This window comes from Arvicanthis niloticus, chromosome 4, assembly GCF_011762505.2.
Source record: "Arvicanthis niloticus isolate mArvNil1 chromosome 4, mArvNil1.pat.X, whole genome shotgun sequence".
NCBI classification, from domain to species: domain Eukaryota; kingdom Metazoa; phylum Chordata; class Mammalia; order Rodentia; family Muridae; genus Arvicanthis; species Arvicanthis niloticus.
In genome coordinates this window covers 65,893,751-65,921,738 of record NC_047661.1, presented here as the reverse complement: position 1 = coordinate 65,921,738, position 27,988 = coordinate 65,893,751, and the positions used below count along the sequence as shown (strand labels likewise).

The 27,988-nt window shown below is 36.9% G+C and overlaps 1 protein-coding gene across 5 annotated transcripts in view; it reads right to left on the bottom strand.

Annotated features, from left to right (window-relative positions):
• Lrba (LPS responsive beige-like anchor protein) overlaps positions 1 to 27,988 on the bottom strand; it is a 542,935-nt gene that overhangs the window by 332,818 nt on the left and 182,129 nt on the right. For all 5 annotated transcript variants that reach the window (XM_076932608.1, XM_076932607.1, XM_076932609.1 and 2 more), the window contains exon 36: positions 23,854 to 23,962. In XM_076932608.1, the coding sequence (XP_076788723.1) occupies positions 23,854 to 23,962 (109 nt within the window). The remainder of the gene's footprint in view (positions 1 to 23,853; positions 23,963 to 27,988) is intronic.

Below are 27,988 nucleotides of genomic sequence, written 5' to 3'. Positions count from 1 at the left end.
AGTGTAAAAAGTTCCTAACCAAAAACATACAGGAAATTCAGGACACAATGAAAAGATCAAACTTAAGAATAATAGGAATAGAAGAGGGTGAAGATTCCCAGTTTAAAAGGCCAGAAAACATTTTCAACAAAATCATAGAAGAATACTTCCCTAACCTAAAGAAAGAGGGGGCCATAAATGTACAAGAATCCTACAGAAGACCAAAAAGATTGGGCCAGAAAAGAATATTCTCCTACCACATAATAATCAAAACACTAAATGTACAGAATAAAGAAAGAATATTCAAAGCTGTAAGAGAAAAAAACCAAGTAATATTTAAAGGCAGACCTATTAGAACTACACCAGATCTATTAACAAAGAATATTAAAGCCAGAAGATCCTGACAGATGTCATGCAGACCTTAAGAGACCACAGATGCAAGGCCAGGCTACTACACCCAGAAAAACTCTCAATCAAGGTAGAGAGATAAACCAAGATATTCCATGACAAAAAGAAATTTAAACAATATATTTCTACAAATCCAGGCCTACAGAGGATACTAGAAGAAAAATTCCAACACAAGGAGGGTAACTACACCCAAGATAAAAAAAGAAATTAATCATCTAACAACAAACCCAAAAGAAGACACACACACACACACACACACACACACACACACACACTGCACCTCCAACAACAAAAATAACAGGAACTAACATTAACTGGTCTTTAAAATCTTTCAATGCCAACAGACTCAATTCTCCTATAAAAAGACGGGCTAATAGACTAGATACTCAATTAGGATGAATCATTTTGCTGCATACAAGAAAATATACCTAAGCAACAAAGACAGGTACTACTTTAAAGTAAAGGGCTAGAAAAAAGTTTTCCACAGAAATGGTCCCAAAAAACAAGCTGGAGCAGCCATTCTACTATCCAATAAAACAGACTTTCAACAAAAGTAATAAAAAGAGATGGGGAAGGATACTTTATACTCATCACAGGAAAAATGCACCAAGATGTCTCAATTCTGAATATTTATGCCCCAAATGCAAGAGCACCCATATTCGTAAAAGAAAATCTACTATAGTATGAAACTCATACAATAATATTGGGTGACTTCAACATTCCACTGTCACCACTGGATAGGTCATGGAAACAGAAACTAAACAGAGACACAGTGAAATCTAACAGAAGTTATGAACCAAATGGATTTAACAGATATCTACAGAACATTTCACCCCAAAACAAAGGAATATACCTTCTTCTCAGTACCTCATGGAATCTTCTCCCAAATTGACCATTCCACTGGACAGAAAACAAGCCTCAATAGATACAAAATGATTGAAATATTTTCAAGCATTCTATCAGATCACCATAGACTAAGGCTGAACTACAATAACAACGAAAACAACAGAAAGCCTGCATACTCATGGAAATTGAGCAATTCTCCACTCATGATAACTTGGTCAGGGAAGAAATAAAGAAAGAAGTTAAAGACTTGCTAGAATTCAATGAAAATGAAGACACAACATAACCAAACTTATAAGATGCAATGACACCAGAGTTAAGAGGAAAATTCATAGCACTAAGTGCCTTCATAAAGAAATTGGAGACATCCTAAACTAGCAACTTAGCAGTACCCCTGAAAGCTATAGAACAAAAAGAAGCAAACATACCAAAGACCAGTAGATAGCAAGAAATATTCAAACTCAGGACTGAAAACAGAAACAGAAAATTCAGGGTTAAATTAGAAACAAAGAGAACAATATAAAGAATTAACAAAACTAGGAGCTGATTCTAGCAAAAATCAAGAAGACAGATAAACCTTTAGCTAAACTAACTAAAGCACACAGAGAAAGTATCCAAATTAACAAAATCAGAAATTGAAAGAAAGACATAACAACAAAAACAGGAAATTAAAAAAAAACTATGGGGCGGTGGGCTGTGAGAGGCAGCTGGGTACCTGGTCAAGTACAGGCCTCAAACCCTGGATGATACCTTAATGGGACGTAGATGTTTGGCCTTGCTCCTGGGCCCTGGTTGCTTTCACTTATCCACAACCCCTCCCAAAGAAAGGTTTGTGGCCACAGGTTAGGTAGCACAGGTAGCACAGGTAGAGGGTGTGACTACAGGCAGCAGAGCCTCAAGAGATCTCCATATTAATGAGAGACCTAAAGGCCAGAGGGCATAGCCAATTAAGCATTCCTTCCCAGACTCTCCTCCTTGGAAAAGATACTTAACCTCAGGCCTGCCCTGAGGACATGGGGTACAGCTTCATCCACTTTCCACCACGACAATAAACCTTTTAAAACCATGGACTTCTTCTTGTACTTTGAGGTCCACCATGGAAAACCGTAGAGGGGGCCTTCAACTAATGAGCCACTACCTAATCTCCAGCTGGAGGGCCTCTCTGCATTTTAGCCACAGAGGCCTGCAAACTCAAGGAAGCAAGCCAAGCCAGCCATGACCCAGTTAAGGGAGTCACCTCGACCAAGAGTCTCATCCACCCCACGGGCGCCACCGGAGCTCCTCCCCCTCACCCCTTTTGACTACGGGCCGGTCCAGCCCATATGTCCCCGTCTCAGTCCCTCTGCGGCCACCCAGCAGTGCCTGGGAGCCCAAGGGCTAAGACTAGCAGGTCTCCAGTCAGCCACCTCGGACCAGAGACTCCCCACCCAACCCAGGAGCTCTGCCCTGCAGGACCTCAAACTGGGATCTCCCTACACCTGGAGTGGCATCCAACAGCGCTGAGTGGAATGAACTCAAATTCCCACATTTCTGCCCTATGAGCTTTGGTTCCAGACGCCTGGGGCGACAGACGCATGAAAACCATAACTCAGCTCAACAGAACCCATGCCTACACGCGAGCCACAAACCCACAACTGGTGGAGGATGTGAACAAAACCAGCTTCAAGAGTACCCCTGTTGGCACCCACAAAGAACCACTCCACGGAACTCAAGGACAGTGAGTAACTCCAGGCCTAGTTCAAAAGTCTAGGCCTCTCTCTGTCTACCCCCTCTCTCTTTCTCTCTCCACGTGTTCCTGGCCAGCTTCTTCCCTTTAACTCTTAGCTACAGTCTAACTCCTACATAGTTCAAAAGATTAAATCAGTCCCTCTCTCAGAGTCTGTCTCTCTCTCTCTGTCTCTCTCTCTGTCTCTCTCTCTGTCTCTCTCTCTGTCTCTCTCTCTGTCTCTCTCTCTCTCTGTCTCTCTCTCTCTCTCTCCCTAGCCAGCTTCTTCCCTTTTGACCTTTAGCCATAGCTCTCCCCCGCCCCCCCAAAACACACACACAAAAGCCATCCTATCTTACTACAAAAGCCTGTACTGATAAAACTGGAAAATCTAGATAAAATGGATGATTTTCTAGACAGATACCAGGTACCAAAGTTAAATCAAGATCAGGTAAACTATCGAAATAGTCTCATACATAACCCAGAAGGAAATAGAAGCAGTCATTCAGAACCTCCCAACCAAAAAAAAAGCCCAGGGACAGATGATTTTAGTGCAGAATTCTACCAGACCTTCATCCCTTCATGTTAAAGTCTTAGAGAGATCAGGAATTCATGGCACATACGTAAACATAATAAAAACAATATACAGCAAAACAACAGCCAACATCAATTAAAAGGGGAGAAACTTGAAGCAATCCCACTAAAATCAGGGTCAAGACAAGGCTGCCCACTCTGTCTATCTATTCAATGTAGTACTTGAGATTCTAGCTACAGAAATTAGACAACAAAAGGAGATCAAGGGGATATAAACTGAAAAGAAAAAGGTCAAGGTATCACTATTTGTAGATGATACATTAGCTACTAAAAAATTCTGCCAGAGACCTCCTACAGCAGATAAAAAAACTTCAGCAAAGAGGCTGAATATAAAATTGACTCAAACTAATCAGTAGTCTTACTTTATACAAATGATATACATCTTGGAAAGAAATTAGGGGAAAATGCCCATCACAATAGCCATGAATAATATAAAATATCTTGGTGTAACTCTAACCAAGCAAGTGAGAGATCTTTATGACAAGATCCCTGAAAAATAAATTAAAGACCTCAGAAGATAGAAAGATATCCCACGTATATAGAGAGATAGTATTAACATAGTGAAATTGGCCATCTTACCAAAGCAACCTATAGATTCAATGTAATCCACATCAAAATTCCAACATAATTCTTCATATACATGGAAGAAGCAATTTTCAACTTCTATTGTCACTGGATTTTTTTTTAATGATTATTATATATGTAAAAACAAATACATTAAAAAAATAAAATCTTTGGGCTAAGACAGAGAAGTAGGCTCATATATTTTGATCATCCTGATTAGCCCTTAGAAATAGTGATCACAGGACTCTGTTTATTGTCGTGCATGTTCTTTGATTATCTGGGTTTATTGTCTTCCTTGTTCATGGACTATTTGCATCTATTGTATTGCTAGTTCTTCAACTTAGACCTGACCTTAATACTTGCATGTAATTTAAACAGTATAAAGGCAAAGAAGAAGGAGGAGGGATGGGATAGGGGATTAATGGGTGGGGGGAATGGGGAAGGGGGATAGCATCTGAAATGTAAATAAATAAAATATCAAATAAAAAATTTAAAAAATAAAATTCAAATACTCATAGGGTTAACCTTGGAAGCTCTAACTTTCAAAAAAATTATTCTTGTAAGAAAATAAGGATGAAAAACTTTAAATTGTCATGTGATGTGGAATGATAAAACTTTGACATCCTTTATTATGCTTTACAGAGATCTATACTTCTGATCAAAGGAATAAAAAATGGAGAACTATGAGAACTCAAGAGCAGACTAACAAAATAATCAGGTGAGAAAGTAAAGGCAAAGGGAAGGGTATGACATCAATGTCGAAGTCTGTCATGGGAAATGAGGAAAATAAAAGAATCTATAGACACTAACGGTTCTAAAGAGAGGAACCTGAAAGCAGTTAGACTGAAGAGAAAAAGTCAGATTCAATACACTGAAAAATAAAAGAGAGTATGAGAGAGTAAAGATACCAATACAGATTACCAAAAGAAGAAAGAAAAGAAAAAAAAAGAAGGTCTGGCAGAATGCAAAGTCAAGAGTGAGATGCCTGAGCAGCCTAACAGCCTTTAAAGAAGGCAGCCAGGATCCAGCATAAGACAGCTGACAGAGACATACATAGATCAACAGTGAGAACTGCAACATATTTGCCAAAAGGTCATTTGTGAGAGAGAAAAAAAATATTGCTATCGTACTAAATGATAGCCTTATTTAAAATACGGGACACTACAATATGTAGTCAAGGATTATATAAATTACCATGATGTCAAGTAAAAAAAATATTAAAAGACTAGTTCAATATCATCTACTCCACATAGCACACTGCCTATTTTACAGGTAAGGAATGTCCATCTGAAGTGAAAGTTTGTAATACTCAGGAAGCAGGTATCAAAGCAAAGCTCAGGAAAAACCAGCACATCATCTAAGGATCTTTTTCACATTAAGAATCCCATTAGAAAGAAAACACTAAAAGGTAATTGAGTTTCCCTCAGTTATCTTCATCTCTGTCAGCCCCTGCTACACTAACTCACTCTCTGGAGCAGAGATAACTCAATTCTTCCCAGCAAGCATATGTTATGAATCTCCAAAGCAAACTTGTCTAAATCATTCTGCTCTTCTGTCAAGGCTGGCTGTGGGTATGAACTCTGACAGAAAGCAAACAAATTTATTTTTATCTTTTCAATAATTCACTTCTTCACGCTGTGATGGAAGAAACCAGGAGATAAATTTATGCTATGAGGTTACCGCTGTTAAAAAGGCAGCTGAAATACTATCCTTAACTTAAATTAAAAAGTCTTACTGACTCATTCTTAAGGACTAAGACAAGTGTATCAGTAGATTGTAGAATTGGTAAATTACTCAAAATTTAAATTTCTTAAAATTATATCTAATGGCTTGAAATTGTAAAAATACCCTAATTAGTTGATACTTATTCAGCTAAAAATACAATTTCAATTATTTCACCTTGGAATAACATTATTTACATGAATTGCCTAATATGTAATAGCAACAAAACACTCATTGTTAGAAAATATAATATATTTATATATTTATCTATATAAATATATTTATATAAATATAAAAAACTCATTGCTAAAAATATAAATATTCGATCTTAGAAGGAAATTTTTCCCTATCTTCTAGCCACTGTTATATTTATTATTGGTATTTACTACAAAATAATAAAAATAAAACTGCAAAGTGTATAAGAAATCTTTCCAATGAATTTTTTAATTTAAGCTGAAACCTAATAAGAACAAGGCTAGTCGGAACACATAAATTTAAATAATAAATGAACATGATCACTTGTCTTAAGTATGGACTGAATTTATCAAGTGTAGATACATACTTAGTTTTGATATTTAAATTGTACAAAAATCACAATAATAATAATCATAATAATGAGTAACAAAATTTAGTGTTTGTTTTAATTACATCAAATAATCTTATTCCACAATATATCATGTAGCAAGAATTTTGGTTTGTTAAAAAAAAACACAAAAATATTAAGGAAATATGTTTTCATTTTAAGGCCAGCTGTGGGTTGTGGGGCTGCTTCAGACTGTCCACAACAGCTGATTATAACTTGCCTCATGCTCTAGCAGAAATGTGATTTTTGCCAGCTACAGATAACTTTCTGTGATTGTGTGAAGTTTGGAATTCTGGGAACTTTTCAGAGCTATAGATGCTATATAGAAGTGGGATGGTTGTTGACTGGTAGTAAGTTATTGGGTGGTGGTTGGCTGCTGTTGGCTGCTGTTGGTTTTGGTTTGTTAAGTAGACATGTGCATAGAAGAAACAATAAAAGAATAAATTAGATATCCTGACAGTGAAGATCAAATGTGCCCCAAGGAACTCTATGTCCCTAATCATCAGAGGTAGTGTAATTATGATGTCGCTGCCTCCCCCAACCCGTTTCCCTCCCCTGTCTTGTGTTAGAGGGCTTGAAAGGTAGAAAGATGGTGGAGAAGAGTGAATTAAAAAAGAACGTACAAAAGAGTAAACTAAGTCCAACTACAATATCATTCATTCAAGTTTGATTATATCTATATTTTAAAAATTAAAACAGAAAATTCAACAAATTTTATCAATATTCTACATACAAGATGGGAAGTGTATTTCCTGAATATGTTCTCAAATTGTGTTTATTCTTTAATATTACACTATCTTATTTCAAAATTAAAAGAACCTTAAAACATGTACTTAACCAGGATTTTTAAAATTTTCTTAAAATGTGCTGGTTTTATTTTGTACTGTTTCCTATTCCATAATTTTCACATATAATCAGCACTTGTTTGATTAAAGAACTAAAACTATAATTTGAAACCTACCAATCATGAACTTCTGAAAATTTTTATAACCTTTTTTCTTTGTACTATGAGATTGGTGAAAGAGTTCTACTATGACATTTTGGGTTTTTATACTGAACAAAAACAACTGGATATTTAGGAGGTACAATGCAGAGTTTTCATAGGTGTAATCATTTATTAAAAAATTATTTTGCTGAGTGCGTAACATGAAAAACAATGTGTTGGCACTATAGATGTGGAACAGAGAGTTCTTATTCTCATAATGCACACAATCAAGATGGAAACAAATAGGCAAGTAAGCATGCAGCTGCAAATGACTGGATTAGTAAGTAATATAAGACACTGCAAGCTTAGTTTATATTTAGGAGATTGGTTGGTAGAGATAAAGAAGCAGCAGCAAAGAAGGCTTTCATGTAAAAGTAGCAATGGGAACAGAGCAAAGATGAGAAGTGAGGATAAATGTACAGGATGGTGACAAGAAGATAAAGAGATCAGTGCTGGACAAAGATGCAGGACAGAGGCGCTGGCCAGGGTGGATGGAAAGAGTCAAGAGCAGGAACTAAGCACACAGAAAAGGGATAGACTGGTCCATGAGGGTCTGCAGAACATAAGGTTTCACAATGACTATTCTGACTTCTTACATAAAAGCAGTGAAACATTGATGAAGAAAAGAATAAACCAAATACAAATTTTTTTCAGGGGATTTGTACCATTTATGTAGTAGTTAGTGTTACAAAAAGACTATGCAAAACACGTATTTGAAAACAAACTAAAAATCATTTGAAGGAAGTCTAGTAAAAGAAACCTAGTGATAGCTGACATCTGTAAACAAGCACATAGAAGACCTTTGCTTAGAAGGGAGAAAGCAGGCAACAGATGGCAGGGGGAAGACAGTTACAGAAGTGTTCCCATGTGGATATGCTTTCCATACATTTCAAGTGCAGATGAAGAGAAACACTTTGTGCATACAGGTTGCAAGCTGTGGAGAGCAGTACAAATTAGAGATAAAATTCTGGGAGAAAGAGACAAAAAATGTTTGTCAATAGCAAAACAAGTCTTAAAAATGCTAGTTAAAATAAAAGTACTGTTTATCTTAAAATATTAAAAAAATTCCATAAGACTATTCCCTACTTACAATAACAGTATTTTAGTCCAGCTCTTAATTACAGTATTAAACACAAGTCAAAATGATCTACCTAATCCTACCCTTTTCAATTATTCTATATATACTACATTCTTGTGAATTACTTTGAGCCCAAATTAGGCATTGAAAAATGAGCGCTTTGCTCTATACCAATCTATCCTCTTATATCAATATGTTGAGAGAAAGTACAGACTCATTAATTAGGAGAAAAAGAGACTATCCTTTGTTAGCTTCGTTTTAAGGCTCTGTGTAGTTCAATGATCCAGCTCAAATGGCTGAAGGATGTTGTATTTTAAGCTAAATCTCCAGTTTCCTCTAATTGAGAACTAAATATTTTCCAAGTAGCTAAATCACACAAATATATGTTGCATGGAAACGAAGGGCTATAAAAGGATACTTGCAAAGAGTTGACTTAAGGTATGGATTTAACACAGCCCAGAAGCTATATCTTGATGGCTTACCTACAACATCATATAAATTCTTTTAAGCATTCCAATGTAACTGAGAATTTGAACTTTAAATTGAGTTATTTAAGAAAGATAAAATTAAAAGGTTAATTTTACAATAAGATAACCAAAGCAATAATATATTATATTACTAAAATACTAAGAAAATAGATTGTCAGTGTTTTCACTGCAAAAGAGTGAAAAGCAGGTGAGGGGATATGTATTAATAAGATTGAATTAGCTATCCCCACAGATATATTCTAAATTTAATACACATCACTTAGTCTTATTTGTGAATTAAAATACATGAATAATGACAATTCCAACAGAGGTAAGATATTTTTACGTCACATACAGAGAGTTCAATTTTGATAAACAAATATTATACACTCACATGACATAATAGGCAGTGTTAGAAACAATGAACACTTAAATCAATATTATTTCACTACTTGTTAAGGAAATTGTAACCAGAAAAGACAAGATTGCAACCCATTAAATAATATTCTCTTGTTTTCTTAAGGAAATACAAAAATAAATTAATTTTAACAATAAATTGCTCACTAGGGCAAACAGACACCATTTCAAGTAATAGATTTTAGTTGAATTTGGCGAACAAGCTCTCTTGCAGACATACAAATGCTAGTCAATTCACTGACTCAAAAATATTCTGTAACTATTTTGTTCAATGTCAATTATATCCTTGCTTTAAAAGATGTATGTTATATATTCTATTCTAAGTCTTAAACAGTCTTAACTACTCACAGGCATACATATGTTAAGACATTTTGGTAACCTGTTTAACTTTCTTCTATAGTTGGATGTAAAATATTAACTGCCAAGATCTATTGCTGTGTGTGTATTTTCATCTGTGTGTGTATACATGTGCATGCACCCACATTCATATGGAAGCTAGAGGTTAACGTTGCATGTCTTCCTCGATTGCTCTTGACACGATACTGCAATGAACACAGAGCTTCCAACAATTCTGCTATGTTGTCTGACCAGTGAGTTCTAAAATCTGCCTATCTCTGCCTTCCCAGTCTTACAATTATTGAAACTTGCCACAGAGCCACCAGCCAGTTTTTATACATGAATGGTAGAGACCATATCTCAAGTACCCATTGTGTAGCCGCCTCCCCAGACCCTCTGCTGAGTTCTTACTTGATATTCTATTCCTTGTGGCATTAACTTCTGAATAATCTCTAAATTTAGAAACTGTCACCCATTGTTTCCCTGTGGATAAAGTTATAAATGAACTGTTGAAACTGTTTTTAAAATCTCTTCTTGGGTAAACAAGATAGCTCAGAGGTTAAAGTTGTTTGCCTCCAAGACTGATGGATGGCTTAAGTTCAACTGCTGGAACCTGCACAGTGAAAGGGGAAAACTCCCAATAGTTGTCCTCTGACCCTTAAATATTACATATACACCATGATAATGTGTGCCTCATACACTCATACACACAGAATAAATTAATTTGTCATAAAAAGGCATCATGACATAATTGTCAAGCAGGAACTTTTAACAATGTGTAGACAAGTTAATAAGCAAGTGTTACATTAGTTATACACGTCATCATACCTCATGCTTACACAGAAAACATTCTCTCATTATTAGTAAAGAAAATACATATTAAAACTAAAACCTAGATCCATATTTCTAAGAATAAAAGGGGGCTAGGTTGGCCTTTATCTCCTTTTTTCAGCCAAACAAAACAGAGAATCACATTTGCTTCTTATGACTAAATAATAATTGCAAAACACTGCATAGAGCTGTATTAGTACATGGCACCTCAAGCTATTTCCAAAAGTTCTGAGCCAAAGCATTGCATCTCCATTGAAAAAAACCCTCCTATCCTGCCTTCACCTATGTATGATAGGTGATCAGAGAAAGGTGTTAATAAAACCAAAGAAGCCTGACTCACCAGCTCCATCCTTGCTGTACCATGTAGCTGGCATGTGAAAAGCACCACAATAGGGATTAAAGAATTTAAAAGGAGATTAAAGGGTGCAGGTAACGAATGCAAACCACAGACACTGTTGGGGGCTGACTTTTAGCAGAAAGCAGCTATCAGCTTTGCAGCCATCTTGAGCCATATACCCTGACATGAGACTTATATTACAATAGCCTACAACAGCTGAGCACACTCTGATAACATCTTGCTTTGGATACCCAGGACTTTCCTTGGGTGTGTGAGATTAAAGGTGAATGAGTTTAAAGGTGTGTGACTTAAGAGTGTGACCTAGAGATCAGATTTAGAGACAAGACCTAAGGGCATTAAAGGTGTAACTTAGAGGCATGGCTTAGAAGTGAGACATATAAAAGGCAGAGGCAGACGGCAGAGAGATATACTCTTTAGGGAGACTCTTTAGAGAGTACAGCTAGACTTGGGACTTAGACTAGGAAGAGAGACTGAAGAATAAACGGGATTGAATCACACTCTGTCTGGTCTCCATTCTTCGAGTCCGTCCTCACTCTCTCTCTCTTGCTGAACCCTGACCAGCAGACCGGAGCGGCAGCTTGGGCTGGGAAACAGTGGCCGCCAAGCATGGAGTGGAGAGGGCCTCAACATTTTTGGCCCCCAAACATGGGCCAGTGCAGTTCCCAACAAGACACAAACTTGTCTACCCATGGAAGCTCAGAAGAGTATGAATTACTTTGAATGGGATGAAGAAGAGTCATGTTGAAAGAACAGTAATATTGTCTGTCAAAATCTGAAATAAAGATTCTATTCCACTGACCTAAGTTAATGATTTAAATCAGATAAAAACTATTATAGTCACATATGGAACTTTCAACAGTACAGACATTTCCTGTGCTCTTAAAATCACTATCATATGATTTCCCACACACAAATCAGTTACAAGAACTTGCAATATTAAAACAAAAAAGAAATAATCATTTTTTTAATTAAATTCAAATGTCAAACTAAAATGTGGAAGTCAGCCAATATAAAACTGTTCCTGGCACAAAAGCACTCGTGTGCTCATGAACAGAACAAATATTATTATTTTGTAAGCACCAGTGAAGCAACTACTATACACAAAATCCATTCCATAATCTTAAATCTGATAGAATTCCCTAAGATTGGGTCATGTTACCCATTAAACAAACTTTTTTTTTATTGATTATTTTATTTATTTACATTCAAATTTTATCCCCCTTCACAGTTTCCCCTTCACAAACCCCATCTCATCCCCCTCCCCGATGCTTCTATGAGGGTGCTCCCATACCTACCCACCCACTCCCACCTGAGTACCCTAGCATTCCCCTACCCTGGGTCATCGAGCCTGCACAGAATCAAGGGCCTCCTCTCACACTGATGCCAGATAAGGCAATCCTCTGCTACATATGACACTGGAACCATGGGTCTCAATATGTGTACTCTTTGGTTGGCGGATTAGTCCCTGGTAGCTCTGAGGGGTCTGGTTGGTTGATATTGTTATTCTTCCTATGGGATTGCAAAACCCTTCAACTCCTTCAGTCCTTCCCCTAGCTCCTTCATTGGTGTCCCCATGCTGAGTCTGATGGTTGGCTGAGTACATCAACATCTGTACTGGTCAGGCTCTGGCAGAGCCTCTCAGGGAACAGCTATACCAGGTTCCTGTCAGCAAGCACTTCTTGGCATCAGCAATAGTGTCTGGGTTTGGTGTCTGCAGATGGGATGAATCCCTAGGTGGGGCAGTCTCCAGATGGCCTTTCCTTCAGTTCCTGCTCAACTCTTTGTCCCTGAATTTCCTTTTGGCAGGATCAATTCTGGGTTAATATTTTTGAGAAGGGTAGGTGGCCCCATCTCTCAACCGGGGACTGTGGGTATGCCCTGGATATGGTCTCTACAGGTTCTTTCTCCCCTTTGTTGGGGGATATTTCAGCTAATGTCATCCCTGTTGGGTCCAACTTAACCAAACAACTATGCTACATACTTCACAAAAACTAGAAAACCACAAAAAGGCAAAGACAGTGTGCCTATAGCTCCTACATTTACAAAAACAGCGCAGAAACAACAAACTACTTTTAAATTCTTAGTTCTGAGTTCTATGGAGAACTGAGACAATGACCTGCAGCAGGGCAGAGGTACTGCTTAGGTGAGGGAGTAAAAGACCTGTTAGGCAGAGATTGATAAAGGTCAAGCAGAGAACAGAAAAAACACCTTCTCACGACAATTGTCAGTCCTACTTTTACTTAGTGTAGCAGGATTAGTTGACACAGCATGTCATTCTTATCCAAAGTTTAAGAACAGAAGCATGGACATTTCTCATTTTCTGCCAAAACACAGCTAGCATCTGCATTCTTAGTCATCTCATTCTGACTCATGGTTTTCAATGTTACCATTATAATTATATTTGAAAACCTGTATTCTAAACATAGACATTCCATAAATTTTAAATATATACATCCAACTGACTAATTGACATCAGGTGAACATCTAATGTGTTCAGAACTGGGCCCTGGCACTCTCTTATGATTTCAGCTGCTCCTTCATAACCTTTCCTTTGAGCAATTCTATTCACTTAGTTGTTTCCATAAAGGTCTTCTAGTGAGCCTTCACCTACTTTCTCTCATGTATTACCTGACATTCTGTGAACATAGACAAAACACACTCAAATTCAGCCATTCATCATAACCGTCAAGTCACTAGCATAGTTCAGATCATACTTTCTACTCTCAGTGGGAAAAATGTACACCTGAGCAATTTCTACCCTGGTCATCCCTCTACTCTCTACCGAAAAGAGCAACCAAAATGGTCCATTTAAAATGTTACTTCATGCTCACAGACCTCAGAGAATTTCCAACTCTAAGAATCCAAGTGAGTGCTTGGGCAGACACCTAGCTGGTGGTCCCATGAAGATACCGTATCCTGAGACATCCTAGAGGAGCCACTGCACTCAGGCCTCAACAGATACAAAAAGATTGAAATAATCCCTTGCATCCTATCAGATCACCACAAACTAAGGCTGGTCTTTAATAATGACAAAGACAATGGAAATCCCACATACACGTGGAAGCTAAGCAATGCTCTACTCAATAATGACTTGGTCAAGGAAGAAATAAAGAAAGAAATTAAAGACTGTTTAGAATTTAATGTAAATGAGGACACATCATACCAAAACTTGTGGGACTCCATGAAAGCAGTACTAAGAGGAAAACTCATAGCTCTAAGTGTCTACAAAAAGAAACTGGAGAGAGCACACGCTAACAACTTGACAGCACACCTGAAAGCATTAGAACAAAAAGAAGCAAATATACCCAAGAGGAGTAAACAGCAGGAAATAATCAAACTCTGGGCTGAAATCAACCAAGTAGAAACAGAAAGAACTATACAAAATATCAACAAAACCAGGAGCTGGTTCTTTGAGAAAATCAACAACATAGATAAACCCAGACACACCAGATAACACAGAGACAATATCCAAATTACTAAAATCAGAACTGAAAAGGGAGACATAACAACAGAAACTGAGGAAATTAAAAAAATCGTCAGATTCTACTACAAAGGCCTATACTCAACAAAACTAAAAACCCTGTATGAAATGAACAATTTTCTAGACAGATACCAGGTACCAAAGTTAAATCAGAAGCAAATAAACCATCTAAATGGGCCCATAACCCCTAAAGAAATAGCATCAGTCATTAAAAGTCTCCCTACCAAAAAAAGCCCAGGACCAGATGGTTTTAGTGCAGAATTCTATCACACCTTTAAGGAAGACTTACTACCAATTCTCTTCAAATTATTTCACAAAATAGAAACAGAAAGAATACTCCCAATTTGTTCTATGAAGCTACAATCATGCTCATACCTAAACCTCACCAATCTCCCTTAGGAAATCAATGCAAAAATACTCAATAAAATTCTTACAAACTGAATCCAAAAACACATCAAAACAATCATCCATCATGATCAAGTAGGCTTTATGCCAGGAATGCAGGGATGGTTCAATATTCAGAAATCCATCAATGTAATCCACTATATAAACAAACTCAAAGAAAAAAACCCACATGGTCATCTCCCTAGATGCTGAGAAAACATTTGACAAAATTCAAAATCCCTTCAGGGTAAAATTCTTAAGAAGATCAGAAATTCAAGGCCCATACCTAAACATAGTAAAAGCAATATACAGCAAACCAAATGGAGAGAAACTTGAAGCAATCCCACTAAGATCAGGGACTAGGCAAGGCTGCCCACTCTCACCCTATCTATTCAATATAGTACTCAAAATCCTAGCGAGAGCAATTAGACAACAAAAGGAAGTGAAAAGGATATAAATAGGAAAAGAAGAAATCAAATTTTCACTATTTGCAGATGATATGAGAGTATACTTGTGACCCCAAAATTTCCACCAGAGAACTCTTAAACCTGATAAACAACTTCAGCAAACTGACTGGATATAAAATTAATTCAAACAAATCAGTAGCCTTCCTCTACTCAAAAGATAAACAGGCTGAGAAAGAAATTAGGGAAATGATACCCTTCACAATAGTCACAGATAATATAAAATACCTTGGTATGAATCTAACCAAGCAAGTGAAAGATCTGTATGACAAAAACTTCAAGTCTCTGAAGAGAGAAATCAAAGAAGATATCAGAAGTTGGAAAGATCTCCCATGCCTGTGGATTGGCAGGATAAACATAGTAAAAATGGCCATCTTGCCAAAAGCAATCTACAGATTCAATGCAATCCTCATCAAAATTCCAAATCAATTATTCACAGAAATAGAAAGAGCAATGTGCAAATTCATTTGGAATAACAAAAAACCCAGGATAGCGAGAACTATTATCAACAATAAAAGAACTTCTGGGGGAATCACCATCCCTGACCTCAAACTGTACTACAGAGCAATAGTGATAAGGAAGGCATGGTATTGGTGCAAAGACAGGCAAGAAGATCAATGGAATAGAACTGAAGATCCAGAAATGAACCCACATATCTATGGTCACTTGATCTTTGACATAGAAGCTAAACCATCCAGTGGAAAAAGGACACCATTTTCAACAAATGGTGCTGGTTCAAGTGGAGGTCAGCATGTAGAAGAATGTAAATCAATCCATTCTTATCTCCTTGTACAAAGCTCAAGTCCAAGTAGATAAAGGACCTTCACATAAAACCAGATACACTGAAACTAATAGAAAAGAAGGTGTGGAAGACCTTCGAATACCTAGGCACAGGGGAAAAGTTCCTGAAGAGAACACCAATGGCTTATGCTCTAAAAGCAAGAATTGACAAATGGGACATCATAAAATTGCAAAACTTCTGTAAGGCAAAGGATATTGTCAATAAGACAAAAAGGCAACCAACAGATTGGGAAAAGATCTTTACCAATCCTACATCCAATAGAGGGCTAATACCCAATATATAAAAAGAACTCAAGAAATTAGACTCCAGACAACCAAATAACCCTATTAAAAAATGAGGTATAGAGCTAAACAAAGAATTCTCAACTGAGGAAATACAAATGGCCGAGAAGCACCTAAAGAAATGTTCAACATCCTTAGTCATCAGGGAAATGCAAATCAAGACAACCCTGAGATACCACCTCACACCAGTCAGAATGGCTAAGATCAGAATCTCAGGTGATAGCAGATGCTGGCGAGGATGTGAAGAAAGAGGAACACTCCTCCATTGTTGGTGGAATTGTAACATGGTGTAACAACTCTGGAAATCAGTCTGGTGGTTCCTCAGAAAATTGGACATCGAATTACCTGAGGACCCAGCTATACCACTCCTAGGCATATATCCAGAAGACGTTCCAACATATAACAAGGACATATGTTCCACTATGTTAATAGCAGCCTTATTTATAATAGTCAGAAGCTGGAAAGAACCCAGATGTCCTGTCAGCATGCACATAATGCACATGGTAAATGGATGGAACTAGAAAATATCATCCTGAGTGAGGTAGCCCAATCACAAAAGAACACTCATGGTATTTATTCACTGATAAGCAAATATTAGCCCAAAAGATTGAAATACCCAAGATTCAACTCACAGACCACATGAAGCTCATGAAGAAGGAAGACCAAGTGTGGATGATTCGGTCCTTCTTAGAAGAAGTAACAAAATACTCAAAGGAGTAAATATGGAAACAAGTGTGGGGCAGAAACTGAAGGTGGGGCCGTCTGGAGACTGTTCCACCTGGGTATCCATCCCATGTGCAGTTACCAAAGGTAGACGCTGATGTAGATATCAGGAAGTACATGCTGACAGGAGCCTGATACAGCTGTCTCCTTAGATCAAGGGGTTCCCAATGGAGGAGTTAAAGAGAAGACTGAAGGAGCTGAAAAAGTTTGTGACCCCATGAGGAGAGCAACAATACCAACCAACCAGAGCTCCCAGAGTCTAAACTACGAGCCCGGGAGCTCATAGGGAGGAAACCATGGCTCTAGCTGTATATGTATGAGAGGATGGCCTTGTTGGGCATAGGTGGCAGAGGAGATCCTTGGTCCCATGAAGGCTGGGCACTAAGTGTCAGGGAATTCGAGGTAGGTGGGGAGGTAGGAGTGGGGGAGGGTATGTGGGGCACATCATCATAGAAGCATGAGAAGGAGGGATGGGATAGGGGTTCCTGGGCAGGGGTTGGGGGAGAAATGGGGTAAGAGGATAACATCTGAAATGTAAATAAAATATCCAATTAAAAAAACAAAAAGAATCATAGTTTTCAGCTGACATTCATTCTAAAGCCAAAAAAAAAAAAAAAAAAAAAAAAAAAAAAAAAAAAAAAAAAAAGGCCAGGATCAAAAGTAAGTGTTTTAGTTAGTCAACAAAATGATGGACTGGGTATTAGGACTATCTTGTACCTCACTGGTACAATTAGGAATAAGTATGCTCTAATTGTATTTTGAGAGAAAAGTTTTACTTTAACAGGAGCTAAGTGGGAAGGAGTACTGAGAGGAAAAGATGGAGTAAGGAGAGAAGATGAAGGAGAGGAGAAGCTAGGTGATGAGAGAGAGAAAGAGAGAGGGGGCATGGAGGCAGATGTTCATGTGTCTCCACCAGTCAAAGATAGTTTTTATATCTAGGTTGGGTATTGGGTTACGCTTCTGATTGAGCATTACCAAACTTATAAATCCTTTGATTAACATTTTTTAAAAAATTGTATAAAAGCAAAAAGGAAAGGGGGGCATGGGACAGGGCTTTTCTAGGGAGGGGAAATGGGGAAAGGGGATGGCATCTTAAATGTAAATAAAATATAAAAATAAAAAAAAGAATCCACATGAATGATTTACTCTGCTTCCATTCCACTGGCCCTTTTCATTCACTCCAATACAGTATGTTTTCATACTGTGAGTCAGGCATGAACCTGCCTCAGAGCCTTTGCATCTTCATCCCTTTAACATTATCATGCTTCCTCTTATCTCCATGATTGCTCCTTCAGTTCCTTCAAGCCATCTTCAGTACCTGCCTTCCTATCATTCTATGTAAAATAGCCATTCCTGCACACTTTCTGTCTTTCTTATGGTTACCAAATAACATTAGTTACTTTTTTGAGTGCCTAATCATGTTTTTCATTAGAAGTACATACATTCCTATAAATCATGTATGTCACTTTTGGAAAGGCTTGGACTTGTGCTGACTGGCAAGAATACTTTGTAAGTAAGTGTTCAGTGAGTCTATGGAGAATTTGAGGGAAGAAGACATCAGCATACTTAAAGAGTTGAAAGGTTAGTGTGACTGCAGAACAATCCATGGGGAGAAGGATATAATATAAAATGGGAAACTTAGGAACCACATCAAGCAGGTCTTTAAAACCATGATAAGCATATGAATTTTTTTAATTTAATGCTTGGTTTTAAACATTAAACAATTACAGAAAGGACATAAGAAGTTTCATTTATGTTACAGTGTAGTAAGAATTTTGGAGTTTTGATTACTTTTAAAAACAGAGAAATATGATGGGATTATGTCTTCATTCTGATCTGACCAATCGATTTGTGTTATGCCACATATTCTGAGTGATACTGTGTATGTGCTATGAAGGGTTCAACTCCCTTCTTTCAAATGAGGATATCCAGTTGAGCCAGCATTCCTTGCTAAAGTATTTGTCAGAGCCTAGATCCTCAAGTTATGAATAATTTTACCTATATATTATTGCCCTCAACACTCAAGAGACTGGCGGCCACAGGGAGTAGGTAGGGCTGGTGGGGGCAGAGGTGAGACATCCTCCTGGAGACTGGGAGGAGGTGGGTCGAGGAGGAGGTAAGGGAAGTGGAACAGAGTGTGAAACTGGAGGGGGGATAAAATCTGGAGAGTAAAAAATAAAGATTAAATAAAATAAAATTAAAAAAAAACAGAGTTAACACCTGATCCTAATAACAACATGCACCCACATACTAAGGAGTTAGCAAAGAGTCACACTATCTGAAGGAGCATTCCAAGCTTTTTGTTTGTTTGTTTTTTTCAAGACAGGGTTTCTCTGTGTAGCCCTGGCTGTCCTGGAACTCACTATGTAGACCAGGCTGGCCTCAAACTCAGAAATCTGGATGCCTCTGCATCCCAAGTGCTGGGATTAAAGGTGTGCGCCACCACTGCCTGGCTTGAAGGAACATTCCAAACCAGTGAAATCAGCCAGATGCCATATTGACATTCCAAAAGACCATAGGCTTATAAAAATAATAAAGAACATGCCCATTAATGTCACATCATAAATAAGCTAGAATAAGAAATAAAACGAGAGGAGCACCAAGAATGATGGAAATTTGCTCACTTTCGCATGAATTGGTAGTTTGACATCATGCAGACCTTATCCAACCAAAATCCCCTCCTAGTGAAAAATCCAAACTCTAGACTTGATTGGCAAGCTGACACCTTAGAGCATAAACTTACTTTCTGCATTCTTTGAATAAATTTTATGTCTGATTCCAAAACTTTTGATGACTTGTGAATCGTACTGAGTAGGGTAAATTCAGTAGCAAGGACTATACCATCAGTGGTTTGCACACTGCTGTCAAGAATCAGTAAGCTTTAGATATCTGTACTTATTTCACTTGTATTCCTTTGACCTGTGTCTACAATTATGCTAGTCACTTGATTTGTAGGCAGTGCTGAAATGAGAAAGTGAGCATCTTCCTCTAGTCTGTCTTTTCAAAGTTGTTTTGGCTAATCAGGATAACTGTGATTCTTCAGATTTCAGGACTGGAAGTGGCATTTTATGAATCTTTCTAAATTTCTCTTTTCAAGTACAACATTTCATTCCCATTAAAAATTTTAGTCAACTGAATTATTTTGCATGGGCTAATACTCTGATCAAAACAACAGGCAACAAAAGATTAGAAGCTGAATGAAAAGCATATTCCAATGAAGATCCTATCACTGCATCTTCTGCTACAATGTCAGTAAATCATACATACTATACACATATACACACTGAATTGCACTATATTACATTTGTAAATCAACATTGTAACACAATACAAACATTGGAATGGCAAATCAGATTTGAAGTTTTCAATTAAGTTGTTTAAAGTACCCAGTCAACAACACAATACAAATCCACTGGTCAGATCAGAATCTGAATAAAGAACATAGAGTATTACTGAGTTTACAGTATCAAAAAAATAAAAAGAAAGAAAGAAAAAAAGAAAAAAAGAAGCAAAGAAATCCATAAGTAAAGATTACTCATTGGCTTTGTGTGTGTGTTTTTTTTAAACAAAGAATGGTCACTCAAAACATCTAAAGACAGATAGCTAGATGATCATGGTTTATTTCAAAGAACTACATTACCTAGGAAATGTATTTTCAGCAGTAATAAAGAAGGGAATACTGAGGTACAGACATGATCTCCTTTGAAAACCAGTATAAGCTCTGTGTTATCAACAAACACTTTCTAGAAAAGTTGTAATAAAAATCAGTCCTCAAATTTAAATGTAATTCAGTTAAGTTTTCCAAATAAATCAATAAAGAAAAGTAGACATAAGATTTATTCATTCTATTTCAAGTTGTTAAGGTCTATTATACTAAGATTCATTAATATACTGGCAATTATCCTAAATTACATGGCTTCAAAATTGTATAGTTTCATAGTTCTTACACCTACAAAAAGATAACCCAGGAATCTGGAATCTTCTATCTTTAATAACATAGCCAGATTCTCTAAAAGGAAAAAATAAGCTTCAACCCCCTTATAAATTACTATAAAATGTCCATTTTGGATATTTACTTATCTGACATAAGATCCATACTTAAAGTGACACATAAGATTAATATTTTATATTATTATTTAATATTAAATAGGGAAATAAACCATTCTCACTATATAGCTGACAAACCCAGACTATAAAATGGTACTGTGAAAGAATTAAAAATATGTGGGTGTCTCACATTTTACGCATGAGGAAACACAATGAACAGAAAAGGCCAACAAGTTTTCAGCAGCTGAAAATGCTAATTTAATTACTGAAAAGAAGTCATGCGGAGAAGCTCGCTGCAGAATATAATTTACAAAGCATAGAGGAAGTTATATAAAAGTATCAAGAAAATTTTAGTACCTAGTATAGCTATAAACCCAGACTTCTAGAATGATGCGTGAATAATATTTGATCAGAAAAGGCCTGCATAAAAATAGTGGCAGTCCAATAACACCAAAATATTAAAAATTATATTTAAACAAACATACAAGATGTGTTAATATTCTAATATGTTGAAAATGTACATGCAATGTTAAAACATAAAAACAGTACTATTCATCTTTAATGCAACATTAAAGATAAATATAACATAGTATGTTTGGATAAATAAATATGCTATAGATCCTATCAGAAAATGTAGCTGGAGCTAAAGATAAGGGTCACCAGTCAAAGATTTGAGATAGGATTTAAAGGACCCACTTAAAAGCTTTGTGCAGCAATATAGTTCTGTAACACCAACACTTCCGGAAGTAGGGGAAACAGAGGCAGCAGATCCCTAAGAACTTGCTAGGCAAGCAACTTGGTTAAATTGAGGAGCTCCAGGGTTCAGTGAGAGACTCTTGCTTCAAAACTAAGATAGAATGTAATCAAGGAAGAAAGACACGGACATCAACCTCTGAGGTTAATAAATATGGAAACACAAAAGCAGATATACCCACAATATATACACACAAACATGTATGTATGCCATACACACAGAGTATTTTCAAAATAAGTATTTCACTTAAAAGGAATTATGTTTTTATTAATTCAAATAAATTTGCCACACAATATGTAGTTCTGCTGAAGTTAATAAGAAGTGAGTTCTAGAGCATAATAAATGAAATTCAAAGCAGTATTGTCTAAAAGAACATCATGAAACTCTTACTGAAACGAATTTTAACTTAAATTGGCTCTGAAAAATAAAATCATTATGGGATAATTCTTATTACTTCTGGATTACAGATGTGCATAATTTATGCAAACTAAAATTCCAGAAACAAAAATTTTTTTTACTAAAACTTAAGTCTTGAAATGTATACATTCATACATTTACCTTATTTATAAGATAATGTCCAATGTTGAACATGACATAATTTTTAATACACTTTCTGTCTACAACTACAAAAACTCTTTAAAAACAAAGTTGAAGTGTATACCTAATGGTAATCTATGACTTAAATGGAATGTCAATAAACAACAAAAGGAGAAGATTTCATAGATATCAAAAAAAGCAAAGAACTAAAGGGATGTATTCCTCAGAGCTACATCATCAGCCATTATTGATAATAAGAAAAGCATATCATTCTCTTTACTATTATAGGCTTTGTCCAAATATACAACAGAATCTCTGTACGAAAAAAGGAACTAGTAGTGCAAAATGTTCAGAAAGTTACCAAAAGCCAAACTATGGATAACTTTTAAACTATACCCACTATTCTGTATTGTGATGGTTTTCATCTTTTATAAAGTACAAAAAAAAAAAAATTGAGTGTATCTATCTTTACATAATAGAAAATAGGGGTTAAATGTCTTTTAAATATCTTCAATTTCTAACATATGTTCTTGTCAATTTTTTTATTTCATCCCTGTTTTAGTCATTTATATAGCTATGAAACCAGTCATTTCCTTTCTAAAGTCACATTTGTTGCACGTATCCTGGAGGAACTGCTAAATTAAGTATTGGTTACAGGATGAGTTATACAAAACATGGTCCCTCATGAGCCACAGAATGAGAGATGCAGGCATAGCAGGAAGACTCAATAGGCAATGGCTCAGGCTGCTAAGCCTGATCACATGGTGCAAGTAGAAAACTGAAACCAAAAAAGAAAAGAAAAGAAAAAGAAAACGGAAACCTCTTAAAGCCATCAAACATATACACAACCACAACAGGAGACTTTCCCAAAGAGGACTAAATCTTTTACTGAGTTTCTTTGCAACCCCATAGGAAGAACAATAATATCAACCAGCCAGAACCTCAGAGATTCCAGGAACTAAACCACCAACCAAAGAGTAAACATGGAGAGACCCATGGCTCCAGCTGCAGATGTAGCAGAGGATGGCCTTGTCGGACATCAATGGGAGGAGAGGCCCTTGGTCCTGTGAAGGCTGAATGCCCCAGTGTGGGGGGAATGCCAGGGCGGGGAGGCAGGAGTAGGTGGGTGGGAGAACACCCTCATAGAAGCAGAGAGAGGGGAAATGAGATAGAGGGTCTCGGGGGGGGGGGGGGGGGCAACAGGAAAAGGGGATAACATTTGAAATGTAAATAAAGAAAATATCTAATTAAAAAAAAAAAACACCAAATCACAGCCCCATTCCCATTATCAAAAGCAGGTCAACAATACACCAAAGGCCCTGTGATAAAATGACAAGTTGAACTGGTGCTGAACCAAGAGAGCTTTCCCAAAATCCTCCATGATTTTCATAAACTAAATTTTGGAGGCTAACAGCATGCTTCTTTAGATTATACTACCATTCTACTTAAGCAAACAATTACCATCTAAATACAGTAGCATCCTTAAAACAAGCACATAGCAGTATCTTACCTCAAATTCTGCATGTCTGTGAATATCCTCTGCTCTCTGCCTGCTCAGGATAAATTCGGCCTCATTTGCTACTCTTACTAAATGATCCTTCATTGTTTGGCTAAGTAACCTGTAAGAGATGAATATTGTCAAATAAATATATGTATACATCTAATAACAAATGGCCAATCAGAGTTCAATAGTGGTCTACTTTGTTCTTTTGAAGAGAAAGGAACATTTAATCATTGTTCTTGCTTCATAATTAAGGTATCAATATTATTTCACTTCAACAAGTGTAAGAAAGTAGCAGCAAAAGTTTATCCTCTAGTAAGAGTGGATTCATTGGCTAACCAACTAAAGCAAGTAATAATGCAACATTAAAGCTAAAGTGGTGAGTTGTTACCTTTAAATGCAATGGAAGTGGACCACTGTTTGGATAAATATCCCCAAAGCACCTGTGTTGATGACTTTTGTCTTAGTCCATGACAATCCTGGGAGGTATGGTATGAACTTTAAGAGTGTGGACCTAGTAGACATTAGGTCACCAGGAGTGTGTCTTGAATTGGATACTAAGATTTCAGACTTTACTCTCTCATGCTTCCCACAGCACCCAGCACACTGATATGAACAGTTTCTTCTCCATGCATTCTAACCATGATATACTGTCTATCCACTGGAAAAATAAACCAAAAACCAAAAACCCACCTGGGCCAAGTGGTCAGGTCTAAAACAAATAGATGAGCTGACCTGTATGAACTGATCAAATTGGGTATTCTTGCCACATCATCGCAACACTAACATATCAATGCAGCCAAGATTTAAGGCAGGACCCTCGAGGCGGAAGCACACTGACATTCAGCATGACTCTTCTCACGAAGGAATTTTATTCAAAAGTGAGACTGCAGAAGCTAAATAAAGATGCCAGCAACCTCTCAGAACTAAGGAGACCAAGACAGACAAACAGTCTGACAAGTCTAAAGAGGTATGATGAATCCCAGAATTTTTAACAGGTTTCCAAGCTTAAATTCAGAAACTCAGAAACTAGAGCCTGGAATAAAAAAACTTAAAAGTATCTCAAGAAAACATCACAGGGACAAACGAGCATCATCAAGCTTTTCATTTGTATTTTGGTTCCAAAATGAAAATACAATTTTCTATGTTACTATTTTGTTGTAACTACAAGATGAATACTTTAATTAGATAAGTTATACAAAAGGAAAATTCCACATATAAATTAAAGACATTACAGAGAATAAAAGTAAGCAAAACTTTCAGCATAGACAAAATAATGCCAATTATGAAAAGCCTCCAAAGAATACATGCTAGGAAGGGCAAAGTCTCACTTAGATTAGATACAGCCTAAAGTAAGTTCAGTCAAGAAGTTAATGTCATCATTGTTTATCAGCAAAACAAAGCTGTAGTATTCTATAAAAACTACCTGTGATAGTTAATATTATGAAATTGACAAGATCTAGAATCACAGAAGAGAAAAAGTGCTGGTCAAGTTTGAGGTAGTGTTTAGATAAGGTTAATAGATGTGGGGAGACCTACTCTCAGTGTGAGTGGTGCTACTCCATGTGCACTCCACCTGAGGATCCATCCCACATACAGACACCTAACCCAGACACTATTGTAGATGTCAAGCATCAAGATGTGCTTGATGACAGGAGCCTGATATAGCTGTTTCCTGAGAGGCTCTGCCAGAGCCTGACAAATACAGAGGCAGATGCTCACAGGCAACCATCGGATTGAGCATGGGGTCCCCAATAGAGGAGTTAGAGAAAGGACTGAAGAAGCTGAAGGGGTTTGCAACCCCACAGGAAGAACAACAACAGCAACTAACCAGACCCCCCGTACCCCCCCCCCAGAGCTCCCAAGGACTAAACCACAAACCAAAGAGTAAACATGGAGGGACCCATGGCTGCAGCCATGTATGTAGCAGAGGATGGCCTTGTTGAGCATCAATGGGAGAAGAGACCCTTGGTCCTGTGAAGGCTCGGTGCCCCCGTGTAAGAAAATCCGAGGGCAGGGAGATGAGAGTGGGTGAGTGGGTGAGTGGGTGGCTGGATGGGGGAACACTCTCAAAGAAGCAAGGGGAGGGGGATGGGATAGTGGGTTTCGGTGTAGGGGGAACAGGAAAGGGAATAACATTTGAAATGTAAATAAATAAAATATCCAGTTAGAGAGAGAGAGAGAGAGAGAGAGAGAGAGAGAGAGAGAGAGAGAGAGAGAGAGGACCGCAAGCATCCACAACGCACTGCTTTCTGAATGCAAATACACTGTGACTAAAAGCCTCATGCTCTGGCCTCCATGCCTTCCCAGCTATGCTTGACTGACTCTCAGTCTGTAAATCAAACCCTTCCTTAAATTGCTTTGACCAGGTGTTCGAGCATGGTAGTTAAAAGAGTAGCTATATATACAAAAAATATACATAAAAACTTGCCAAGTTTTGCCAAAGATATGAAGAACCATAGATTCTTATAATCACAAAATGTGTGATAATGCACCTAAAATTTCAAATACCAATTTTTATTAGAGCAAAACATTACCAACTACCCAAATCTCCATAAGAATTAAATTATTTTTAAATGGCTGAGTATCTGTATGATGAAACACAAGTAGTAACAAAAAAGTAACTGATTATATGCATAACAAAATAATTTTAGAATATTGAGCAAAATCTCATAAATTAATATAATTCAAACAAATAATCTTGTATAAGTCTTTAAAACTATGATATTAAAGTCAAGGGGCAAAGGTCAGCTTTACTTAAGACCTGGACTCAGATGCTCCACACAGAATTAACCTAGTTATTACAGTGTACTAGTTGCTGACAAGACATTTGACAGTGCTTTAAAAGGTAGGTAGACAAAAAATATTAAGTCAAAAGAGGATTTAGTCAGTTATAATGTGAGTGAAGCCTTGATTTTTAGACCACTGTGAAGTAGAATAAATTAAATGTAGACATGACAGAGGAAATATTGATAAATTGTGCTGATTTTTGGTCTAGAGGAAGGTGGTATAGAAAAGGGAGGAGGTTTGAATAACTTTGAGGTTATGTGACTGGGGAATGGGACAATGGTGTGTCATTGACTAATCAATTCAATTACTGTTTGAGTGCTGCAAGGCAATATATTGACAACAGATTCATGATGTGGTTGCAGGTCTCCAGAGGGAAACTAAGAAGCACAAAATATATTTTATATCTGCACTCTTGAAAGTTCCTGCTTTCTCAGCCTTACACGTCTAGGAAGTTATTCATTAACACGTTCAAAAGTTACAAGGTGGACTGTTTATAATATTTAAATGTGTGCTATTTAAAAGCACTTAAAAATACCCTGATCATATCACGTCAAAGTTGCAGAGATTTTTTTCATTAATGATAAAAAAGTAGCCAGAGATACTTTGAGGCTATGGGGCAGAATCTTCCACAATTGCAATCACATTATACAAAGTCCAGATAGGATTCATAAAAAAAAGAGTATAATGTTATATAAAAGTGGAAAGCATTTATTTGTAAGACTTCTATTTTTGTTTCTTTTCCCTATTACTTGTACAACCTCAGTGAACACACACCTATGAGGAGGAGGACACAGCCTCCATCTCTAGTCTAGGTGTGTGAAGATGTTCTTTGTAAAGGACCAAATAGTAATGTAGGGTTTGCAGAACATACAGCTTCTGCTACAGCTGTTCAGCTCAATATAATGCTACAAACGGGAAACAAGCACAGGAGATGCTTAAACAGTGATCTTGTTAAACTTTATTAAGAAAATAATCAGAAGGCCAGCTTTGGCTACAGGCTGTAATTTGCTGACCTCTATATTAGATAACAAGCAAATTGATATATTTTTTCATATTTTTTCAAACTAATATTGTACATTTTATCATGGACTCTTTTGTTACACAAAATCAGAAGCACTTATGCTACTACAGTGTATAATTGGCTCATTAGCTTTTTATTTTTTATTTATACAGACTTTAATAGTGAACATATCTATTTTCTTGATTCTAGAATCATGTTCATCTGATATGTTATTAGAAGTGTAGTAATTCCTTTGGATCTAGGCTGTGTATAATTCATTTCTTTTGCAACAAACATTGCTAAAAAATGAAGCATATTCCATTTAGAATCTGAATTGAAAGTTACATTGTGCAC